The sequence below is a fragment of the Sinocyclocheilus rhinocerous genome, unplaced genomic scaffold (genome assembly GCF_001515625.1).
Source record: "Sinocyclocheilus rhinocerous isolate Xijiao unplaced genomic scaffold, SAMN03320098_v1.1 scaffold559, whole genome shotgun sequence".
In the NCBI taxonomy this organism is placed as follows: Eukaryota; Metazoa; Chordata; class Actinopteri; order Cypriniformes; family Cyprinidae; genus Sinocyclocheilus; species Sinocyclocheilus rhinocerous.
Window position 1 is genome coordinate 340,791 of NW_015635536.1, and position 22,836 is coordinate 363,626.

General features: G+C 35.8%; 2 protein-coding genes and 1 long non-coding RNA gene across 8 annotated transcripts in view; 1 reads left to right on the plus strand and 2 right to left on the minus strand.

The window, feature by feature from the left end:
* csf1b (colony stimulating factor 1b (macrophage)) overlaps positions 1-4,506 on the plus strand; it is a 15,026-nt gene extending 10,520 nt beyond the window's left edge. The window contains exons 7-9 of one of the 3 annotated variants that reach the window (XM_016561661.1): positions 3,113-3,159; positions 3,313-3,353; positions 4,112-4,506. In XM_016561661.1, coding sequence (XP_016417147.1) covers positions 3,113-3,159; positions 3,313-3,353; positions 4,112-4,167 — 144 coding nt within the window. In that variant the 3' untranslated portion in view covers positions 4,168-4,506. The remainder of the gene's footprint in view (positions 1-3,112; positions 3,160-3,312; positions 3,354-4,111) is intronic. The other 2 variants (XM_016561662.1, XM_016561663.1) reach the window with 2 other exon arrangements.
* Positions 2,359-8,622, minus strand: LOC107747215 (uncharacterized). Its single transcript, XR_001640778.1, has 3 exons — positions 8,037-8,622; positions 3,518-3,606; positions 2,359-2,413 (listed from the first exon to the last, which is right to left on the minus strand). It is a non-coding gene; the product is annotated as an uncharacterized LOC107747215 (long non-coding RNA).
* A 1,192-nt stretch (positions 8,623-9,814) lies between these two features.
* On the minus strand, positions 9,815-21,773 carry rbm39b (RNA binding motif protein 39b). Of its 4 annotated transcripts, none has more exons than XR_001640777.1 (17): positions 21,447-21,702; positions 21,072-21,131; positions 18,899-18,951; positions 18,608-18,799; positions 16,820-16,885; positions 16,642-16,695; positions 15,417-15,534; positions 15,133-15,285; positions 14,907-15,044; positions 14,723-14,788; positions 13,969-14,173; positions 13,754-13,834; positions 13,043-13,157; positions 12,816-12,921; positions 11,941-12,019; positions 11,428-11,838; positions 9,815-10,166 (listed from the first exon to the last, which is right to left on the minus strand). XR_001640777.1 is itself a non-coding variant. In XM_016561657.1 (17 exons), exons 3-17 carry the CDS (start codon positions 21,120-21,122, stop codon positions 11,738-11,740), a joined length of 1,578 nt encoding a protein of 525 aa, XP_016417143.1. In that variant the 5' UTR covers positions 21,123-21,131; positions 21,447-21,544; positions 21,678-21,773; the 3' UTR covers positions 10,844-11,737. The 4 variants fall into 4 exon arrangements, 3 of the variants coding, with proteins under 3 accessions (XP_016417143.1, XP_016417142.1, XP_016417144.1); XM_016561657.1 differs by lacking the exon at positions 9,815-10,166 and having other exon boundaries at positions 10,844-11,838; positions 21,447-21,544; positions 21,678-21,773; XM_016561656.1 differs by lacking the exon at positions 9,815-10,166 and having other exon boundaries at positions 10,844-11,838.
* Between the last annotated feature and the right edge of the window lie 1,063 nt (positions 21,774-22,836).

Sequence of the window (22,836 nt, forward strand, 5' to 3'; positions counted from 1 at the left end):
GGGGTGTGGCTGACTCTTAACTTTTATAAAGAATATCTCTTTGGATTTGAGACTTTAGTCTTTGCAACTTTACAGATCTTCTTTATGCACCAAGAGCTTGTAACACTCCAAAGAGAAAGGAAAAAATGAAATTGCATCATATGACCCCTTTAAGGTTGTCAACGATTTGTTACTCTCTGGTGACTAAGGTAATCTCTCCATTCTCCTGCTGCTCGACCTCAGCTCAACATTTGATACTGTCTGTCACAAGATATTACTCTCTCGCCTTTCAGAGATAGGTGTCTCAGGTGCTGCACTATCCTGGTTCTCTTCCTATCTCACTGATAGACAATACTACATCACTATGCATAATTATAAATCTCCCACTACTTTACTCGGTCAGGGTGTTCCCCAGGGCTCTGTTCTTTGGCCATTACTATTTATTACTTACATCATGCCTCTTGGACATATTATCCGTCGTCATGGTTTTCATTATCACTGTTATGCTGATGATATTCAGATATACACTGCATGCAGACCAGATTCTATTCACCAGACCACATCACTATCTACCTGTGTTAATGAGCTAAAGGCCTGGCTAAATTCTAATTTTCTCAGTTTGAATTTGAACAAAACAGAAATTTTAATTACTGGCCCCCCTTCACTAACAAAAAATATAGTAAATGCTCCCAGTTTCAACCTTGATGCTACAACAATTTTTCCATCTGCTACTGTCAGAAATTTAGGCATTACTCTTGATCCTTCACTGACTCTGGATGTTTACATTAGTAAACTATCCAAAGCTGCATTTTTCCAGCTTCGCCGTTTAGCCCAACTTCGATCCTATGTTTCTCCAAAAGATGCTGAATCATTAGTGCATGCTTTTATTACATCACGCCTCGACTACTGTAATGCTCTTTTTGCCGGATTACCATTGCACTCTATCTCTCGTTTATAATATATTCAAAATTCTGCTGCAAGAATATTAACCCATACTAAACGATCTGCTCATATTACCCCTATCTTATTTAAACTCCATTGGCTCCCTATATCATCTGACATTACATACAAAATTCTTCTGCTTATTTTTAAATCACTCAATGGCCTTGCTCCTCCTTATCTCTCTGATCTATACTGTCTCCTTACGTTTACGCCTCGATCACTTTGATCTGCAGGATGTGAACTTCTTACTGTACCTAGATTTCTATTATCTATCTTCAATGGGCGACAGGTCATTTTCTGTAATTGCACCTAAACTATGGAACTCTATACCACTGGCACTAAGGACAATAACCTCACTCTCTGTATTTAAATCACAACTCAAAACCTACTTGTTTACCCAATACTATCAGTCATAACATGTTCTTTAGACACTCTCCTCATCCTATACTACCAGCTGTAATTCTCTCTGAGTATTTTCGTTCTGTGTATTTTTGTTGCATTTACTATTCTTTGTTTGTTACTTATTGACACTATCCTTTTTCTGTTGTTACTTGTATCTCTGTTTCCAGTACATAATTGTCCCATGATATGCAACTGCAATCATGTCTATCCCCGGACTGGGCAAATGTCTACTGCCCACTTAATTTGATTAATTGTTTGAGAAATAACGGTTTATGACTATGTGAATCGACTGTCTATTGTGTTACTGCTTTTGTACAGTGTCCTAGCACTTGGGAAAGGCACTATATAAATTAAACATATTATTATTATTATTATTAAGTCACCATTATTTATATAGCGCTTTTTACAATACATGTTTCAGTAGAAATGGCATTCAAGTATATTTTAGTTTACTATAAAGGCTGGTCATTACATTTAATTGAACAAATCACTTTAACCAACAGAAGACAATAGAAGTAATTATGAACTTACATATGAACTTAACTGGGTCAAACAAGCCCTCTAAATTTCAGCAAAATGCATTGAAATAAATGTAAACTATAATACATTTTCATTCAACTGTAATTAACATTTAGATGAGTGTCTGAAAACATTACATTCAGTTCGCACTTATGTCCTTTTTAATAAGTACTTCTTAAAGAATATGATAAAGTGTGCTTCTTTTTCACAAGGATCATTACTACTTTAAAAAAAATGATTTTCACTGTTTCAGATTATTTTCATGTGGCTCTTAAATACAGACCATGATGCAGAGCTCTTGCTCACAAATATACTGATTGTTCTTGCAGTTTCCTTCTGATCAAGCCATCAAAACATATTTTCCAGGAGATATTATTTACTGTAAGACTAGCGTAGCACTCTCTTAAGTAAACAAAGTCAAGTTTATTTATATAGCACCTTAAAAGCAATGTGTGTTGACCAAGGTGCTGCACAACCAAAACAAAAATTGTTGAAATAATTATTTTATTTTTTGGGGGAAAAAAATCATCCAACAATAAAAGCATTATTTAGACACATACAATTTTAAGTCCTTAAATATGAATTATATAAAAGAGAAAAAACAGGAAAAGAAAAATGGATAACACAAAACATCACCAAACAAAGAAAAGAAAACAAAAAAGGTTATTTAATGACCCAATGAAATGGATTGACAAGTGTAGTTTTCTTTAAGATTGTCCAATGTCCATTAGCATCGCCATTCATCTCACTGCCAGTTGCTCAGCTGGAGCATGCAGATTTTTAAAGCAGTCACCTGTGCCGTAAATGCAGTGTTTACTAGCCACTTTGGAGCCACAGATAAAAAGCTGTCTAATTGGCTGATGCACTTTTCCAGTCAGCCTTGTATGTTTAAGGAATTCTTGTCCATTAACAGCTATCGAAAGCTGTAGCTGTGTAATCTAATAGTACTGATGTTTTTTTATTTATTATTGCAGATGTTTCGCCAGTTTTCAGTTTTTGTAGGCCTCATAATGGTGTGAAATGGATTTGGAATGGATATTTTTCCATGTCTCCTGCCTCATTAAAAATTTACACTGGAGCCAGAAATAGCTTAAGCCAGAAACAAACATATTTCTCCTATCTTACGAATCCTTAGGCTCACACTTGATCTATTACTGCCTTTTAAAGAGAATAATGAAAAGCGAGAAGTATAAAGTGAAGAAGTATTTGTTGAATATGTGACATCCCTTATGCATATCTAATTTCAGTTATAATTCTGTTTCCTCAACAGAAGCTGCAGCGTCAGCTTTACAGAACAAGAATTTCATCAGACTGGGGGTAACTTTGTGTTTTATCCTACTATTATCTTGAACAGTTTTTTGCTGTTTCCATATTGTCGTATATAAATTTAATATATTTGAACGCTTTGTACCATCTATGACCTAATATGTCAAAACATCTAGCCATGGAATATCTAAATTTCTCTTATAGATTACAAGTTGTCGAAAACTTTGAAATCCAAGAGGAAGTATGTAAGTATATGATTAAATATACATCTTTGCTTGAGTTCATAATATCAAAATTGACAATAAAAATAAATTAATAGCGATAAAAATAAATGATAGATTCCTCAGTATTTAGAACAGATATGTGATATTGGGTTGGTATTTGATTTATCAATATTTCTTCCTCATACCTTTCCCGACTTAACTGCCGATGCTCATAATTTCAGCCATTATCTTCAGCACACAGACAGTTTTTCTCCAAAAGTAGGAGTCCAATGGCCTAGGAGGGACATAAAAAATGACTGAATATTGTACACAGCAAGTGATTAAAAAATAATAATAAAAATTCTTGGTTAAACGTTTGAACATTTATACTCTGATACACTCTTAAAAATAAAGGTGCTTCATAAAGAACCTTTAACATCTGAAGAACCTTTCTATTTCACAAAAGGTTCTTTGTGGTGAAAGAAGGTTCTTCAGGTAAGAAAGAGATGGTTCTTTGTGGAACCAAAAATGGTTCTTCTATGGCACCACTGTGAAGAACCTTTTAAGCACCTTTATTTTTAAGAGTGTACAAGGTTTCCCAAACTCAGGAACTGCAGGAAGGTCATCATAAGTGGATGAAAATTAATTAATTAAATGTAATAAATAAATAAGCATACTAAAATATGAAATGTTTTTTGAGTATATATTCAGGAGTATTTTTCTACAGTCTTTACACATCTTTACTTTAACTATAGCGCATATGTGTTCATATACTTAATTCTCCTTCTCATCTTTCATAGACCAGATGAATGACCGACGGACACAGCTTGGCTCACACCTCTCCACTGCCTTCTAAACGATTTGCTCTTTCTGGATGCTCACAGAAGAGTATAAACAGTGAACTAGACTTTCTGATGCTTCAGGAAGACCACGACCATGATCAGAGGAGGCAAACTGAAGAGATATGTCTGATCTGTCAAGCTAACTCATACGCCTTGGACCTTGTACACATGTAAATGTGCATATTACTACAAACATCTATTTCTGGACTACTGGAAAAGTCAAAGTATTGCATGCTCAGTAATGCTACAGTTACATCAATCCACAACACCTACTGTATGAGCTAGAGGAGGAAAATCATTCAATCCTAGTTTGTTTCATAGTTGGTTTCATTTGTCAGTCTACTATATTGATGTTATTTTTCATATGTGAACAGTATCTTACAGTAAACTTTGTTGATACAGAACAGTTTCTTAATTTCTTTCCATTTCCAGTATGAAGTAAATATATATTTTAATTGAGATTGAGCTCAAATGGTCAAAAACATTTATTGGGCAAAGTACTGCATGTAAAAAAATTTAAATAAAAATGCTCACCAAAAAATTTAAATCACCCTTTACATCATTACCCTGAAAATATACTCACCCCCAGGCTGTTCAAGATGCAGAAAAGTTTGTTTCCTCATCAGAATGGATTTAGCATTACATCACTTGCTCACCAATGGATCCTCTGCAGTGAATGGGTGCCGTCAGAATGAGAGTCCAAACAGCTGTTAAAAACACCCTAATATTTCACAAGACTCAAGTCTATCAATGAATGGCTTGTGAATCAAAAAGCTGTGTTTGGAAAAAACAAATGCATCATTAAGGAGTTTTAACTTGAAACTGGCCAAAAAACGGGTCCATAATCCATAATAGCACAACCCTCAGTGAAAAAGTCCATCCACTGTTGTCCTCTCACTTCAAAATCCATACGTCAACTGGAACGTTTTGGACTGTAAAAAGTACTTGACCTGTGCATATTTCTCTCCGGATTCAGACAAGACAACTTTTCAATGGAAAAAGCAATATTATGGATAGAAAGACTTGTATTTTAGGCGGAAGCAATGGTTTGAAGCTAAACAAAATCTTAATGACAGATGTTTCTTTCAAACATGCAGCTTTTTGCTTCACATTAGATGGACTGGACTATCAGCTGTTTGGACTCTCATTCTGACGGCACCCATTCACTGCAGAGAATCCATTGGTGAGCAAGTGATGTAATGCTACATTTATCCAAATCTGTTCTTGGATGGATTTTCATTTTTGGTGAACTGTTCCTTTAAGATAACACTGTCTCACTTATCTGCCTATTTTCCAAAAAGTGTTTTTTTTTTGGTGACATGCTGACATGAAAATGCTGTTTGAGCTGACAACAGTACATTTTAACAGGGCAATTTTGCTCATTTATATTTAGTTCATAAGTTATATTATGGGAACTTTCTTTTGGTTTTCCACACAAAGCCAAAATCCAAGTAGGATGGCATATTATCTACTATAACAAAACCGAAGAAAACAATTCCAGACACAAATGTTTCCGGACGGCCCACTTGAGCTTTTCAATTTGCATTTTGTTTCTGTCTAAGTTTCTGTAGGAGTGTGTGCCACCATTTGGCTAAAGCATTAAACATTCACAGACTTCTCTCTAAATTAAAACCAAAGAAATGTGGTAGAGATTTTCGGACGTCTGCTGAAGATTAAAACAAGCCAGTCTTCTTAGTAAAAAGGAAGAGCTTATATTTAGCAGAAAAACAGAACTTTCTGGTGAACGAGATTTGAAGGCTGACTGGGTGTATTCCTGTCACAACCAAAATGAATATTCGGAAAACAAATCAAATACACAAGCTACACAGGGTTTAGGCTACTTTATGAAGGGTCCACAGTGAGATGAAGGTTGTATTTATTTGTATCTAAATGGCATTTTCATTGCAGTTCCACAACAGACAGTTGCAGCAGTGCATGTAAGAACAAGAGAAAGTAGGTAATTAATTCATTAATTAATAAAATAAGAGGAACCAGGGTTGGTTGACACAGGGTTAAGTTTTTTGTTAAAACAAATCTTCTCTCTAAAACTTTTAAATATTATAAAACTAATATTCTGTACACTATCGTTTAAAGGGGTCATATGATGCTGCTAAAAAGAACATTATTTTGTGTATTTGGTGTAATGAAATGTGTTTATGTGGTTTAAGGTTCAAAAAACACATTATTTTCCACATACTATACATTATTTTTTCTCCTCTATGCCCCGCCTTTCTGAAACGCGTCGATTTTTACAAAACTAATCGGTCTGAAAAGCGAGGTGTGCTCTGATTAGCCAGCTATCCAGTTTTAGTCTTTGCAACTTTACAGATCTTCTTTATGCACCAAGAGCTTGTAACACTCTAAAGAGAAAGGAAAAATTGAAATCGCATCATATGACCCCTTTAAATGTTTGGGGTCAGTAAGACCCCAAACATTTTTTAGAAAGAAATTAATACTTTTCTTCATCAAGGATACATTAATTGATCAAAGATGACAGTAAAGACATTTATAATGTTACAAAAAAAATTATATTTCATATAAATGCTGTTCCTTTGAACTTTGTATTCATCAAATAATCCTGAAAAATGTATCACATTTTCCAATATTAAGCAGCACAAATGTTTTTCATCATTGATAATCAGAAATGTTTCTTAAGCAGCAAATCAGAATATCAGAATGATTTCTGAAGGATCATGTGAAACTGAACACTGGAGTAACGACTGCTAAAATTCAGTTTCACAATCACAGGACTGAATTTCATTTTATATTCAAACATTAAACAGTAATTTTACATTGTAATACATTTTACTTTGTTTTTGATCGAATAAATTCAGCCGTGGTGAGCATAAAAGGCTTCTTTTAAAAATCTTACTGACATGAAGTTTTGAAAGGCAGTGTAAAATGTTAACATTTTGTGAGAAATGTTACAAGCTTCTGAGAAATTGTAAATGAGTTGAAACATGGTTAGCACATGGAGCATACAATTAAATCATTATCCCTATTAGGATAACAGCATTATTTTGTCACAAACAAATGAATAAAATTCATGTTCAGTGTTTCTTGACTTTGCATTTGCACATTGTTAGCTTATATCAATAAATCACAAGTACGTCTGCAGTTAATCTGTTAAAGAGTGTTAAAAGCATCTGCTGTGAACAAACATCTGATAAACGTCTTTAACAAGTCAGTTGTATATTCATTCTAAATCCCAAACATCAAAAAGATCTTTTCTAAATGTCTATAGACAAATGAGCAAACACTAAAAAAATATGTCTGTAAATATGTTTACGATGTAAACACGCACATCAAATGCACCAATTACAAAGAATACAAATTGTGGCAACCAATTGTGCCATGAGTTGCAGTTCTGCAATTAATTCTCATTCTTTCCTACACTTTTTTTCATTCCTGCCGAGGTTAGCCTTTATCACAGATGTCTGTGAACATCAAAGTACTGTTTTTGATTTGCGCTGGTGTTTTTCCACATGGATTTTTCCTGTAGAGCATTCCTGTCTGCTAGTCGGTTGCCTTTTCACAAGGGAAAACAGTGTTTGGCTCTCCATTATTAGGAAACTCTGTTGTTGACCACTTCCTAGGTTCCTAGTATCAAACAGACTTTTGGTATGCCTAATATTTTGGATTTACACGGTTTTGTTTCTCAAGCTGTCCAGCACAATAGAACAAGCACAGAATGAACGACAACTCCACACCATATTCACATATAAATATATACATGTGTAAATAGATAATCAGATGTTGTAACTGGTTCAAACAGTCAAAACATTCCGTATGCATGCATTTTTCTAGCCACAACTAGCCAAAAATGAAACTTAAGAGTGTCTTTAATGTAATTTCCAAAACTTCAAACGTGGCAAATGCTTACCACGCAATGGAAAAGAGTGTGTAAATAGGCTCACAGCTCCCTCTAGAGGTCTTCTGCTCAGTAAACAAGACAACGTCAACTCTACAAAACATAAACACAAAGCCAAAACTGTGAGAGTGTTTTACTTCATTAGATTTTTATAAAAAAATGAAGTGGTCTCTCGCCAACAGATTTTTGAGATTCTCCTTTTCACCTAATTTTTTGGGGGTGTGGCCATTTTTACGTTGAATGTGCGAGACTTCCGGTGTCAGCCGCTTAGTTATTTCGGCTACACAAAAACAGTCAGTAATGCTGCTTAATGTTGCAAACCCGTATTTGTCATTATGTTATTTTAATTATCATAAACACATTGGGTTGTAACGCAAACAGTTTTACTATTTACTGCACTTTTCTTTTTGTTGTTTATTTTACATATGAATCAGAAGTCTGTCACGTGCAGTTACCCTGCTTTGAAAAATAAGGGAAATATTCGATTTGTACTGTTTTTGTTGTTGTACTGATACCCTTGTGAAAAAGAAGTGCACTTAACTGTATTGAAATTATGCACTTTTAGTGTAACTTAGCCTACTTCAAATCTGAAATCTTTTTAAAAACTGTAGGCCTACTTGCAGATAATACTAGTTGCTGGTAGCCATTGACTTACATAATTCCCCCCATACTATGGAAGTCAGTGCAACTGTTTGGTTACCAACATTCTTCAAAATAGCATCTTTTATGTTAAACAAAATAAGAAACTCATACAAGTTTGGAACAACTTGAGGGTAGGTAACTGATGACAATTTTCCTTTTTGGGTGAACTATCCCTTTAAGTAGGACATAAATGCATGTCATTTCCATTGGAAGTTGTATGTCATGTATTTAAATATATTTGTAAAAAGTAATATAATAAGATATTAAAATATAATACGGATGCAAACAAGCCACTGAAGTATAATATTTGTATTTCTTTTTTTTGTGTGTGGTAATTTCTCATTTTCCAAATCTCCTCAGATTTGGAAAATGAGGCAGCCTCTATTCTCAACATGAACCGCAAAATTTTTCAGGCTCACCGAGATGACAGATTGGCTGGCAGATCATAAGGCGTCTCTGAGATCAGGCCGATTTAATGTCATATTTGATTTATTACCACAGATGGGGCGCAGGATTCCTCAAAGGCAGTAGCTGGATATACAGAGCCAAAAAAAACCCATCTTGGCTGCTAATGTTATGTCATGGTCTGTATGGTTCTTACAGAAGTCTCACAGAACTTGAGTCCGCCAGTCCACTGAGATGACGTAAAAGCTGAATGTTTGAACATTGTGTCCTCTTTTAGTGTTTTTTTTTTTTTTTGTAATCTGCATTCAACCCACATTGAGGTTTTTATACACCTGAACCATGTCATTTATTATTTTAGATACTTGCATTGCATTTCTGCAGCCACTAGATCAGTCTTTCTCAATCCTGGTCCTGCGGTTCAATAAAAAAAAAAAAAAAAACAGCTATTAGGAAAAATATCTGTTTTTCCCCCCCTGTACAATAAGTCAAATGGTACCAAAAATGGTTATCAACATTCTTAAAAATATCTTTATGTACGAAGAAAAAAATTCATACTGGTTTGGAACAACATGAGGGTAAATCAATGAGGAGAATTTATTTATGGGTAAACTATCCCTATAAGTACATAAGAATTAAAAAATCTGATTGGCTGGAAGGCCACTAGATCAGTCTTTCTCAATCCTGGTCCTGCGGTTCAATAAAAAAAAAAAAAAAAAAGCTATTAGGAAAAATATCTGTTTTTCCCCCCCTGTACAATAAGTCAAATGGTACCAAAAATGGTTATCAACATTCTTAAAAATATCTTTATGTACGAAGAAAAAAATTCATACTGGTTTGGAACAACATGAGGGTAAATCAATGAGGAGAATTTATTTATGGGTAAACTATCCCTATAAGTACATAAGAATTAAAAAATCTGATTGGCTGGAAGGTGTGCCTTTAAACACAAGTCTTGCATCACACCACATACAGACAGACAGCTGCTCGCTCACAGAGACAGTCTACCTTTTTAGCCAGGACACATCCCATTTGACATTATGTTGACCATATTGTCTGGGAAAGTTGGAATATTGCCCGTGGCTGAGCTGGTTCATCCTGGGATTGGAAGAGAAGGTTTGGCTTTAGCTGCTCAGATTTGTCAGACTCAAGCTACTTCCTGAGGCAAATTCCCAAGGTTTCAGTGCAGCTCAAATAAATCACATTAACCTGCTATACAAGATTTTATGCAATATTTCATTAAGCCCCAATGCTCCATTATAGGATTTTGGAATTGATTCTAGTGATGCAATCAGTGAAGTTGACAGAGGGCTCAAGACACATTACATTTCACATTATCTATTTCATCTAGCAGAGTTTACATGTCTGGTTAAGGTTAATAATAAAGCTGCACCCTTAAAATGAGTTCATTCAAGAGTGCGCAGAGCTGTCATCTGTACTAGACAAAGTGCCTACTTTGATGTAATATTTTAGTCACAGTTAATTCCAATAATTACATTTGTATTATTTACCAGTTATTTTTATATAAACGTTTCTGATTGTAGTTATTAATATTAATGTTTTGATCTTAGTATTTTAAAATCTGAAAAAAAAAGTCATTTAAATCATAATTTTCCATATCATATGCATCCAGAAAACAGTAGTTTAAAGTGACTTTAAAGTTCACTCAAATATTAAAATCCTGCCATATACTCACCCTCATGTCATTCCAAAATTGTATGACTTTCTTTCTTTCATTTTTCTACATAAGAAGATATTTTGAACAATGTCTGTAACCAAACAGCTTTGGTGATTAAATAAAAAAAAAAAAAAAAATTCTCAAAATAGCTTCAATGTTTCACAGAAATCATATAGGTTTGGAACAACATTAAGGTGAGTAAATTAAGACAGAATTTTTATTTTTGTGAATTATCCCTTTAACACTTCATTATTCAATAAACTAGACTGTAAAACATACTAACATCTCCCTCTAGAGGTGCTCTGCTCGTAATAAAACATGTCTATCAACCCTTAATAACAGCATTAATACAAAGACGGAACTCATTTTTACACAGTGTTGTGAAAGTCATTTAATCAGTAGAAGATTTTAGAAAAATCTATTCTTGATTATGAAAAGTTATAAATTCAAAGATGTTTTAGAAAGCTAAACAGCTCAACTAGACTGCAGAAAAAAAAAATCTAATTTTTTTGGTTGTCTTTTGTTGCTTAAAAATGAAGAAACAAAGGAAAATGAACCAGTAGTTCACAACACAATGTCTGTCATTGAAAGATGAAGACCGATGAAAACTTTGACTTGAAGACCAAACAGAGAAAGAAACCTTACAAGAAAAATCAAACAAACAGAAAGATGCTCAAATACCTTTCAAAAAACGCCAGAACCTCCTTCAAAACCGGTTTTCGGGAGTCAAGAGCTCATCTAGAGAGGGCGACGGTGTTACAGGTTTTCACTTATCAATAGACCACTGTAGCTGAGAGCTGGTCTGAAGCTTGCGAAACGCAGAGAAGGTGATTCTAACCGCAGAACAACACCCCTGCTAAAATACAATATGAAAATACAGTCCAACTCCATACATTAGACGGCCCTCCATGACAGGACTGCCTCTGTTCATTTGGGAAGGGGTTGTAGGGTAAGCGTACGGATCCAGACGAAGCAGGGGTCACTCCGTGGATCACCGGTGCATGGGCCTCAGGGGCTCTGTGGCTGTGGCAGCATCTGGAAACAGGTTATGGTACGTAGGGAGAGGCACGTAGGCAGCTGTGATCATTTTACCTGTTAAAGGGAAGGAGAGTGCGATTAATGTCATACACAACAACACAAGGCTTTCTATGGAGAGGAAAGATTGGTAGATGGTAGAAAGTGAGATTGGCTTACCTGCAAACCACCGACCGTGCAGGGCGCTGACAACAGCCATTGCTACTGGGATGGTTGCACACTTTACATAAACATTTCCCTGCCAAACGAGCAAAAATGAGGCTTTTTGGGAAAAAAGACAAGCAGCCTTTTTGAACCCTAGAATGTAGGGGCAAGTCTCAAAAAACATGTTCAGGTCACATTTTACCCCAAAATCACACACACTAATTTGCATTTAGAATATGAATCATCTTTTCAGGACCAATAGATTATGATATTATTTTCAATTAATTATGACAAATAAGCATATTCCCCTAAATTATCATAATCATAATGGGTCAGAAATTATTTCATAATTGCTTTATTACCTATATGGTCATTTTCATTAAATTCCTAAAAAAATTAGTTTTTATTAAAATTTCTTTTTAAAAATGTAATTAAAATCCGTTAGAAAACCGTTATTTTGAACTGTAATAACAATATTGCTGTTTTAATGTGTTTTTTGATCAAATAAATGCACCCTTGGTGAGCATAAGAGAAACTTACAAACTTACAGACCTTTGAATGGTACATGTAAAAATACTTTATAATTCAAATTCTATAATATGATGCAAATAATGACATGCAAAAGATATTATTGCTCCTAAAAACAGAATTTTAAAATAAGCTGTATTTTCCTTTTTTACCATTTTGATGGGAAATATGACCATGTTCTCAATAGATTTGGTGATATTCAATTACTGTGGCTATAAAAAGCTTACACACACTGTTAATGTTGCTGCTTTTTAAATGTATAACTTTACTGGTTTTCATATTGCATTGAAAGTGGTGACAAAAGTGACATTAACAGAGGTGTGTAGACTTTTTATAGCCACTGTATGAAGGTGATGACTTACTTCAGCAGAGTTCTTGTCGACGTATATGTGAACAATGCCTCCGTGTTTTCTGCACTCTTCGATGACATCATCCTTTATCTCCAGGTCCCAGCCAGGATCGTTTTCCCTACAAAGCAACACAACAAGAAATTTTATTATCAATTTCTTTCTTTTAAGAAGGACACATGCCATTCGACATCACATACACTATATTGTCAAGGATAGTTTTAATAATAAATGCAACTCACGCCTGTGGACTGAACATGTTGGAGAGCTGCAAACAGTGCGTAGCCAGTGGCTGATCTGGAAGGTTCATAGCTTGGTTCATCCCGGGATTGAGAACAAAAGGTTGTGTGGTTGAGACTGTCAGTGGCACAAAAACATACATAACTATCACTGTAAATGCCTTTTCACATGAAAATTTGGAGCAATGAATCGAAACAATGGATCCTTATGGGGTTATTCACACCAGGTGCCATCTTTCACGGCACGAAAAAGTGAGTTTTTTTCCGTCCTGTGTGCCGTTTTTTCCCTGTCGCTCTGCGACGAATGGGCTGTCCAATTAGATTTGAGCTTAGATCACGTGCCTGGAGCAGTTGCTGTTGCACAAAAGAGTGAGAGTGGTGGCTCTGTTTTGAGAAACCAGTGTAAACAAACAACGAAAAAGCATATTCGAGATATCGCCACCTAGCAGACGTGAATTAGCAGAAGGCAATTAATCGTTTCGCGCTCGGTGTGAAAGCACAGTTTATCGGCAATTCACCTCGCTTTTTCGCATCACACTCAGTGTGAAACGGCCTTAAGCCTTCTGAAGAATCAATAAATGGTGGGAACAACAAGCTCTGCTCGGATTTGTCAAATCGCCCCTAGGGGCAAATTCTCAGGACCTCAGTGCACTTCAAACTCCATCAACTTAATGGATTCTAATATAGGAATATGACAATTTCTCAAAGACGCACCATTTGCCAGATTTCCAAATGCCACAGAGCCGCTCATCTGTAAGGCCTGCTTAGCAGCAGCAGGAATCTGCAGTCCTGTACCTAAAAACATCCCAGAGACACGTATAAATGAGTTTACAACAATGCAATATCATATGGAATAACAAATACACAAGTAGTTTGAATCAGTCATTGGCACATCTGAGAGACAGTAACATGCAGCGTTTAATCTGTACCTTCTGCGAGTCTTGCCATCAGCTGAAGTCGACCTGTTGTGCCCAAGTCAATGCCAGTTCTCTCCAGTTCATCACTGTCCAGGAAGGAGCTTGCAGACGAGGCATCCGAACGCTCGGTAACATTACCCACCTTCATTGGCCGCCCCGCAAGCTCGAAACCATTTAGCTGCTCCAGGGCTTTTTTAGCACATTCTGCATCTGCAAACTGCACAAACAGACAGTTAATCAGCATTGGATTTATGACACAATGGCAAAATAGAACTGTCCTTGTCTTTCTGAAATGCAAAAAGTTTTTGCATTATGTAGATATAGTTATTATGTAGATATAGTGTTTCCTTTGCCAGTCACAACAGGATGAAAAAAGCTGCAAAAATGGATCATTTAGAAATCACAGATATAAACTCAACTGTAATAAAACCAAAATTATTATTACTATTATTTTTCTTAAATACTAGACTTAATTTTACAGTAAAATATTACAATAGTAATAGTTCCTATTGTGTTTAATAAAAATAATAATAAAAAAATATTATAATAGTTACTACTATCATACTGATAATCAAACTTTTTGGCCCTAAAATCACAAAAATCGCAATTCAGTTATGCAGCTCTACTCACATCCATGATGACAGTAACAATAAGGAAGGACCAAGATGGTTGACTATTCATCCACTGATTATCTATTCAATCAGATGAATAAAATGTCAAATATGGCCCCTTTAACCTTAATAAATTAGCATTTTGATGAACTCACTGATATGAATCCGTATCCTTTCGACCTGCCAGTCTCACTGTCCATCATTAGCTGGATGCCCTCAATCTGAAATGAGGAAAAAATAAATAAAAAAATAAACTCACGATAAGAGCAGATTCACTAGTTTTATCCTGGTTTAGCGGCTTATTTATGCATCTAAAACCATTTCAAATGCCAACTGCACCTTTCCAAACGGCTCAAAAATGCCCCTGAGCATGTCTTCAGTTATATTGAAGTGCAGGGAGCCCACGTACAGCCGCATGGGCCCTGCACCGCCTCTCTGGAGCATGCTGGCCATGGCTGCTGCCCTGTTCTTCTCAGCCTGAAATACGCAAACAATTCAACAAAATGATTCACATGCACTGGATTAGGTAGCGGACAGGGGATTTGCAGTCCGTTAATGCTCTGACCTGTGAAGCCTGGACTATGATAGGCACTCCCAGAACCCTCTGCCCCGTCAGGCCGATTGCCAGAGGTACCGATGTCGCCTCCACAAACTCAATGTAGGCAATGCCCTTCGACCTCCGAGAGTTTCTATCCGAGATCATCCTTACGTCACGAACCTTAAACGATGGATACAAAAGCTCTCATGTGCTTTATTTGTCATTTAACATCAGTAAATGGAGAGTAAAAAAGAAAGAAGAACCAAAAAAATTAATCACAACTAAGTTGGTTTTAATTAAGGGCATCATACTTTTCCCACTGCAGAGAAGAAATCTTCCAGATCTCTGGGTCTAATTCTGGCAGCGAGCTGCATGCAGAACACTGTACGGGCGTCTCTCTCCTCTGGGCTCAGATTATCTAAAGGTTGCCTGTTTGTAGAAACACAGGTCATCAACCACTGAAACACAAATCATTCGCTCTGGAAATAAAGTTTATGCTCATGGACGTTCCCACAACATAAACAATTTTCTAACCATAAATAAAGATCATGGCCATTCCATAAAGTTTATCTTTTAAAATATAAACTACTAGGTTTAAATTCATATCTCTTGGCCACAAGATAATGTACTGAAATGAAAATCCTGTTCTAAGTTCTATATAACTGAACACACCGCAAAACGTCTTAAGTAAAACATATATAAACATACTTAAAACAGGATATTAACTTGAGAAGCAAGATTCTGTAAAATATTAAGAGATGTTTTACATATCATTAAGTTTATTTTTCTTGACCTATTGGCAAAATTTGAAACATAAGTTACATTTATGCTTAAAACCTGTATATGAGCTTTTTATGTTTTGAAATAGTGTGCAAACAATGTACTCCAAGAATGTATATAGCCTAAATATGCTAAATCAGATTTTATACTAAATTTGACACCAAATTGAGACTCTTTAGGAGTGAATCAAGTTAATCAATATTATATTAGATTAGACTAGATTATCCATGACTTCAAATTGAATAAATACGTTTTAAAAACATTCATGTCAGGCTAAAAGGACCTTATCATTCTCTATTAAAATGACATTTTGTGTAACGTAAACTACGCCAGAGCGCATACACACCTCACGCACTGGATGCCGTGCGCGCGCTCAAGGCAGTTGGACATAGTGGTGTATTAGAGGTAAAACATGATATAAATACTGTTCGGTTTCTCGCACAAACCGATCGTTTCGTGTCTTAGGACATCAATGTGTCGTCACGAGCCGCAGGGTTTAATTTGGATTTGTCTGTGCATGTTTTTTTTACTCTCATAGATTTTGTTACCATTGCCATGCATTATACGACTGTTGGAGTTAAAAATCATCATTTGTGTTCTACTGAAGAAACAAAGTCACCTACATCTAGGATGCCCTGGGGGTAAGCAGATAAACATCAGATTTTTATTTTTGGGTGAACTATCCCTTTAAGGACCTTTTTAAGGTGTTCAATACTTCAGTACTACATCAGAGTCAGACAGTGATGAGCGTCTCACCTGACAGGGCTTTTGTCCTTCTTAAACGGGCTTCTGCTCCGAGAGCGCCTGCGACTAGAGTCAGAATACTCCGTCAGTCTGTGTTTCTCACCCATCCGTGTATGATTACTCATGACAGATGTACACATCAGCACACATTCAGCACACAACAGGCAGCAAGAGTCACAGATGAGCTCACCTGTGTTTGGTGAAATGTTGTGGGCCGGTCTTCCCTCCGGGACCACCATTTAATTTCGGCCCCATACTATGACACATATAAAACAAGGGTTTGTCTCAGCGTTAAAGCAGTCAACTTTCAGCCATCGTGGCCATGCAAGGGCTACTACATACTGGTGCAGGAGGGCAAGTATCCAGTGAAAACCCATTGCAAGCCATGGCATCCCGAGCTAAAAAAAAACTGCCTTCACAAGATTTTTTTTTTAATTATTATTATTGATAGTGTGAAAGAGAGACCAAACATGAGTTATGCAATGATATTGGTAGAAATCACATGTGCAATTTCAGCTTCTTTAAAAATCATGTTAAACAGCCAAATTAAAGTGGAAAAACTACACTACCCATAACCCTAACCCTATATTATATTATATGTGAAGATAAAGTAAAGGTAATGTTCCATGAAGATATTTTGTAAATTTCCTAGCGTAAATAAACGATTAGTAATATGCATTGCTAAGAACTTCATTTGGACACACTTTAAAGGCGATTTTCTCAATATTTAGATTTTTTGCATCCTCAGATTCCAGATTTTCAAATAGTTGAATCTCGGCCAAATATTGTCCTATCCTAACAAACCATACATCAATGGAAAGCTTATTTATTCAGCTTACAGATGATGTATAAATCTCAATTTCAAAAACTTGACCCTTATGACTGGTTTTGTGGTCCAGGGTCACATATTATATTAAAATTTATTTTATGGAAAAAATGCAACCATGGTCACGGAAAAAGTAGGCGATCACTGTTTCCTCTGTAACGGCATTATATTATATTATGATGAATATTTGAAGAAACCCAATGGAAAAATATATATTTTTGCAATCATGATCACTGAAGAAGTGGGCGATGACTGCTTGCTCCATAAGGGCATGCTGAGTCATGTGACTGCAACTGGCCAATGAACTTGTGGTTAAGGTGGCCCGCGTGAACCAGAACACAGTAGGCCTGGATGGACGTCGCCTCCAGGTTTTCTATTCTGAGAATTCCTCAAAACAAGCACCAGGCATCTTCAAAAACCATTGCAATGTGCCGCAGCGTAAAGGAATGTAAGATTCAAGTACTTCTGCATTCTTAGCGAAGCAGATGCACATTTAGCAAGACACTGACCACTCTCTAGTTACAACAAACTAAACTATGCTTCCCATATACACAACATGTGGCAATATATTCAAATTGGTCCATGGTCTGTGAAAAAAAGGAAAATTCTGTCATCATTTACTCACCCTCATGTTGTTCCAAACCTGTATGACTTGAACTCATCTTTAAAACATACAGTATAGCTCATGAAATCTGGTAAACAGAAGTTTAACTGTGCTTACTTGCTGGGTAAAAACCAATGAGGTTTGCACAGTTGAGCTTACGTTTATCATATTTTATAAGCTATATACATGTGTGTTCATCAATGTTCATATGGGAATAAAAGCATGCAATGTGTGCATGTTTCTTTGGAAGACTTGGATTAAACTGCAAAAATCATATTGATTACTTTTACGATGTCTTTATGAACTTTTCGAAGCTTGAAATTTTAGTTTGAAAGGACAAAAAAAGATTATCTCTTAATTTGTGTTCTGAAGTCTTATGGGTTTTGGAACGTCATGAGGGTCGAATTTTCATTTCTGGGCGAACCATTTCTTTAACTATTTTACTGTGTTGTTGATGACCGAGTGACAATTTACAACACTGAATAAATACCCTAGATAACCCAAGAAAAATAACAGATTCTAAATTGAACAATCGGGGGTTAACTTACAAGGGGGTTTTGCGTCCACGATAACGTCCACCCCGATCCTTGCTGCGGGATCGCGACCGCTTCTGTTCTCTGCTCCGTGAAAGTTTCTGCTCACGGCTACGGCTCCTGCGTCGATCGTGGCTCTTCTTGTGGCCCCCGCTTCTACTCCCCTGCCGACCTGGGCTCGGACTACGACTGCCGCTGCGTCTTTTCCTACGTGAAAAAATAAGACACAAATTCATTCATTACCAACATGTGTACTTAATTTACCTGAAAAGCAGGATGACAAAAATACAGAAGGTTTTTGCTTACTTTTTGCTGCGTTCCTCATTATGACCATCGGCGCTAGAGGACTTGCTTTCACCCTGAACAGGATTGATAAAAGAACAACATGAGGATGGAGAGGAAACATTGGATATTAAGAAGGGAGGGGGATAAGAGAAAAGAGAGAAATGCTACTATTGTTGGCTCCTTTATGATAAATTGCTTGTGTTTTTCCTCGTTTTATCACTTTGGATAAAAGCGTGTACAAATTGAATGTAATCAAATGATCTGTTGTAAATAATCAGAGGTGAGGGGGACCTGTCTTTGAAAACTGTCAGTTAAGTTCAAGGTCTTGACATGCTAGGCCATGTGTTTTTAGGGTAGTATAGGTACCCTGCTATTTTTAGCCTAAGTCTTGTTGTTGTCATGCTATAGAGCTGCTAAAGGGCATTCCAGAGTGAAGGCTGTCAGTCCGTGTGATCTTCCCCAGTTTGCGCTGTTGGACTGTGAGAGCTCGATGCCATCTCTGTCTCACAGCTTGTCCTGAAGCAGACAGGGATTTACACGGCTTAGTCATATCGCCTCCCAAAAGACACCGCATCAAAGTCAGCCCCCCAAAAAACACAACTTAAAACCTCATCAAAAGATTTTCAGGGCTTTTTTCCCGCATTTGTCTCATTTTGACAACTATATTTATATCTACCTTTACTGATAAAAATTATTATTGGGTAAAGCATTTTAAATAGCAAACAGTTTTATGATAAAGAGATATTACTAAGTACATGCACAAACCAAATGCCAATGTCAACGGTTTTAGAGACCATCAAAACATTGGGTAGAGAGACAGTATTCATATTTAGAAACTTAAAATTAATTTATAGGACAATTCTGCTCTTTTCAGGTTTGAACACCTAAGATGACCTTCAGTAAAGGTCAAGTACAGTCCAGGGCTTCAGGGTTTAAATTCTTGACTCCAGGTCCAATGAGAAGGCTACACCAAATAAAATGCCATTTGCAATAAATATTACTTCCATAATATGAAGAATTTCTGAGTTCAACATTTTTTTTTCTTTTTTAAATGTTGGGCAGGGGTTGATTTTATCCGTTTACAACGTACACCACCATTCAAAAGTTTGCGGTCAACAAGACGTTTTTTTTTTTAAAGAAATTAATACTTTAATTCAGCAAGGATGTATTAAATTGATCAAAAGTGACAGTAAAGACAATGTTTCAAAAGATTTATATTTCGAATAATACTGTTCTTGTGAACGTTCTATTTATCAAAGAATACTGAAAACATTGATAATAAGAAGAAATGTTTCTTGAACAGCAAATCAGAATATTAGAATGATTTCTGAAGGATCATGTGACACTGAAGGCTGGAGTAATGATACTGAATTTTTTAAAATTATATTAAAATAGAAAACAGATATTATAAAAATATCTCACAAACCACAATATTACTGTTTTTACAATTTTTTAAAATCAAATTCAGTCTTGGTGAGCACAAGACTTCTTTTCAAAACATTACAAATAATCTTACCAACCCCAGAATTTTCAGTAGCGTATATTTTTCTTCCACTGCATCAGATTCACCTTCAACAGATTTTTGGTGACATGGCTGAAACCTGAATACTGTCTCTGCTCCATGTCACATTGTATTTCATCTATTGGCATTCATTCACCGTTATGAAACCAAATTGATTTAAAGGTGTATGGTGGCGGTCTATTTGTATTTTGGATCAAAGTACATTAATACATTGCGCAATTACTACCTTACTTTTTTTCACAGTTCACACTGGAATCAAAGATGTATTCAGGGGAGTAGAGGTGAGATATCATTAGGCAAGTCTATAAAGAGAGATAGATGGGCATTTATTTGTAATTCAGGATATCACACTCTCTCTCACACACATTACACAATCTTACACTTTAGTCAGGCACAGACAATAAAAGCAGGGTTTCTGAGTAGCCATATGACAACAAGTTCAATTCACACACATTTTTTTAGCTTAAAAGCTTCAGTCCTCTTTCATGACTCTACATGGATAGAAGCAATTTTCAAAATTTCTCCCTTTGTGCTCATTAGAATGATATGCATACGGGTTGGAAAATGCATACAGATGAATAAACTATGACATATTTTTATTTTTGTTGAACTAATTCTTAAATACCTACAAAAAAAAAAAAAAAGCTCGTCAACTTCCGGTCGTCCACCCACCTTCTTATAAGGAGCTTCCAGCATGGCCTCAACGTCGAAGTCATCCGCCATTCTGACCTGCTGAATATCAAAAGAGCAACATACATTTTACAAACAGCCAACCTGATGAGTTATAGTTTGCGGTTCCGTTTAAGCACTCATTCATCGACAGAGCAAAAAACAAAACAAAAAACATCTTACAGTCGAGCTGTGCTGCTGCTCGATTTTGCGGTAAACGCTCTCCAGACAACAACAGCATTACATAAGCATTACGTTAATTTAGACGCCACGCTCGTATCCATATATGACAGAATACTGTAATTTATGATATATTTCCATTTAATTTTGAGCCTAACTCCTAATTAGACCAATAGCTGCTTGTTGGCAAAAAATTACCTGGTTTTATTTAGCACTCCGGTTACCGTCGCGACCTCTTCGACGCGCGTGTGAAGTTTGACAGTAAACACAGCTGCGAGGCAAACGGTCCGATCCGCCTATAGACGAGCAAAACATACAACGAATAATCATTCAAGAAAAACAAATACCGATGTATGTATCTGTGGATATTTATTAAGCTCAGTTCAGTTTGTCATGAGGTTTCCCTCACAAAACAACTTCCTGCTTTACCCAAAATGGACGCTGCGAGGGGCAGGGTTTCCTATCGTTTCGTAATGTAAGTTAGATAAAAGTCGAGGAAAGGAGAATTTTGAGTTTCTGTTCTTGTTCTTCCTGTGTGGTTATTCTTGCAGAATCTGCAATGCTTTTGTTTCTTTAAATACCACCCTTAATAGACCTGCTCTGTTTATTGCACAATTCCCACATGCATTGCAGAAACGAGTTTAGCGCTTTGTAAACAAGGGCGGAGTCGTCAAAAGGCTAGAAAGATTATATCTAGAAAGGCTCGAATTAAAATTTAATTTAGGCTACATGAATATTAAATGTAATGTATACAATTATAAAGTAATATGTATGTAAATTAAAATATAATATTATCTGCATCTATATTAGCTATATAATGTATAATATGCAGTTTTATATTAATGATAATTACTTAATTTGAGAAAGTGTTTATATATGTATTTTAACTCAAATAAATTTGATTCAAACGCATAATATTAATGTTTTAATTGTTGATATTATTGTAGGGTATAGTTTTCTTCTCATTCTAATGACAGTTCTTCACACGTCTTTACAGCTGTCTGAAACAATTGTCCAAAGCAAAATTTAGGGATATTATTTTTAATAAAATAATTGTTATTAAAATATGTTGGCAAAATAGACACCCATATCTTTAAATAATGTTCATTACATGGTTTAAAGATTAAAAATATTTTTTATTTGATAATTATTGCTTTAATTTCCCAGACCTCACAGCCATGATAAAGTCTTGTAGCCTACTAGCTACCTGTTTTAAGAGTTAGCATCTCTTTCACTTTTAATTCAATATGTCACTTGTTGTTTAGTTACTTGTAATTATTTGTGATATTTCTGAGTGAAAATGGTTTGAAAATTGGTTCAGTGCAGTGGTTCAGAAATGTAATAGATATAGTTTATGTAAATATATTCAATTACAAATATCCAAAACAACAACAAAATTCACTTTTGTAGGTCAAAGTCTTTTTTCTTTTTTTTTTAAGATATATTTTTTGTCCATGATAGGACCAGTGGTGTAGTCTACGTGATACGCAGGTATACGCCGTATACCCACTAGGAAAGGTGAAGGATTTCCGTATACCCACTTAAAATGCATGGATTCGCCACAGGAGGCCTTTATTCACCCCCTGGA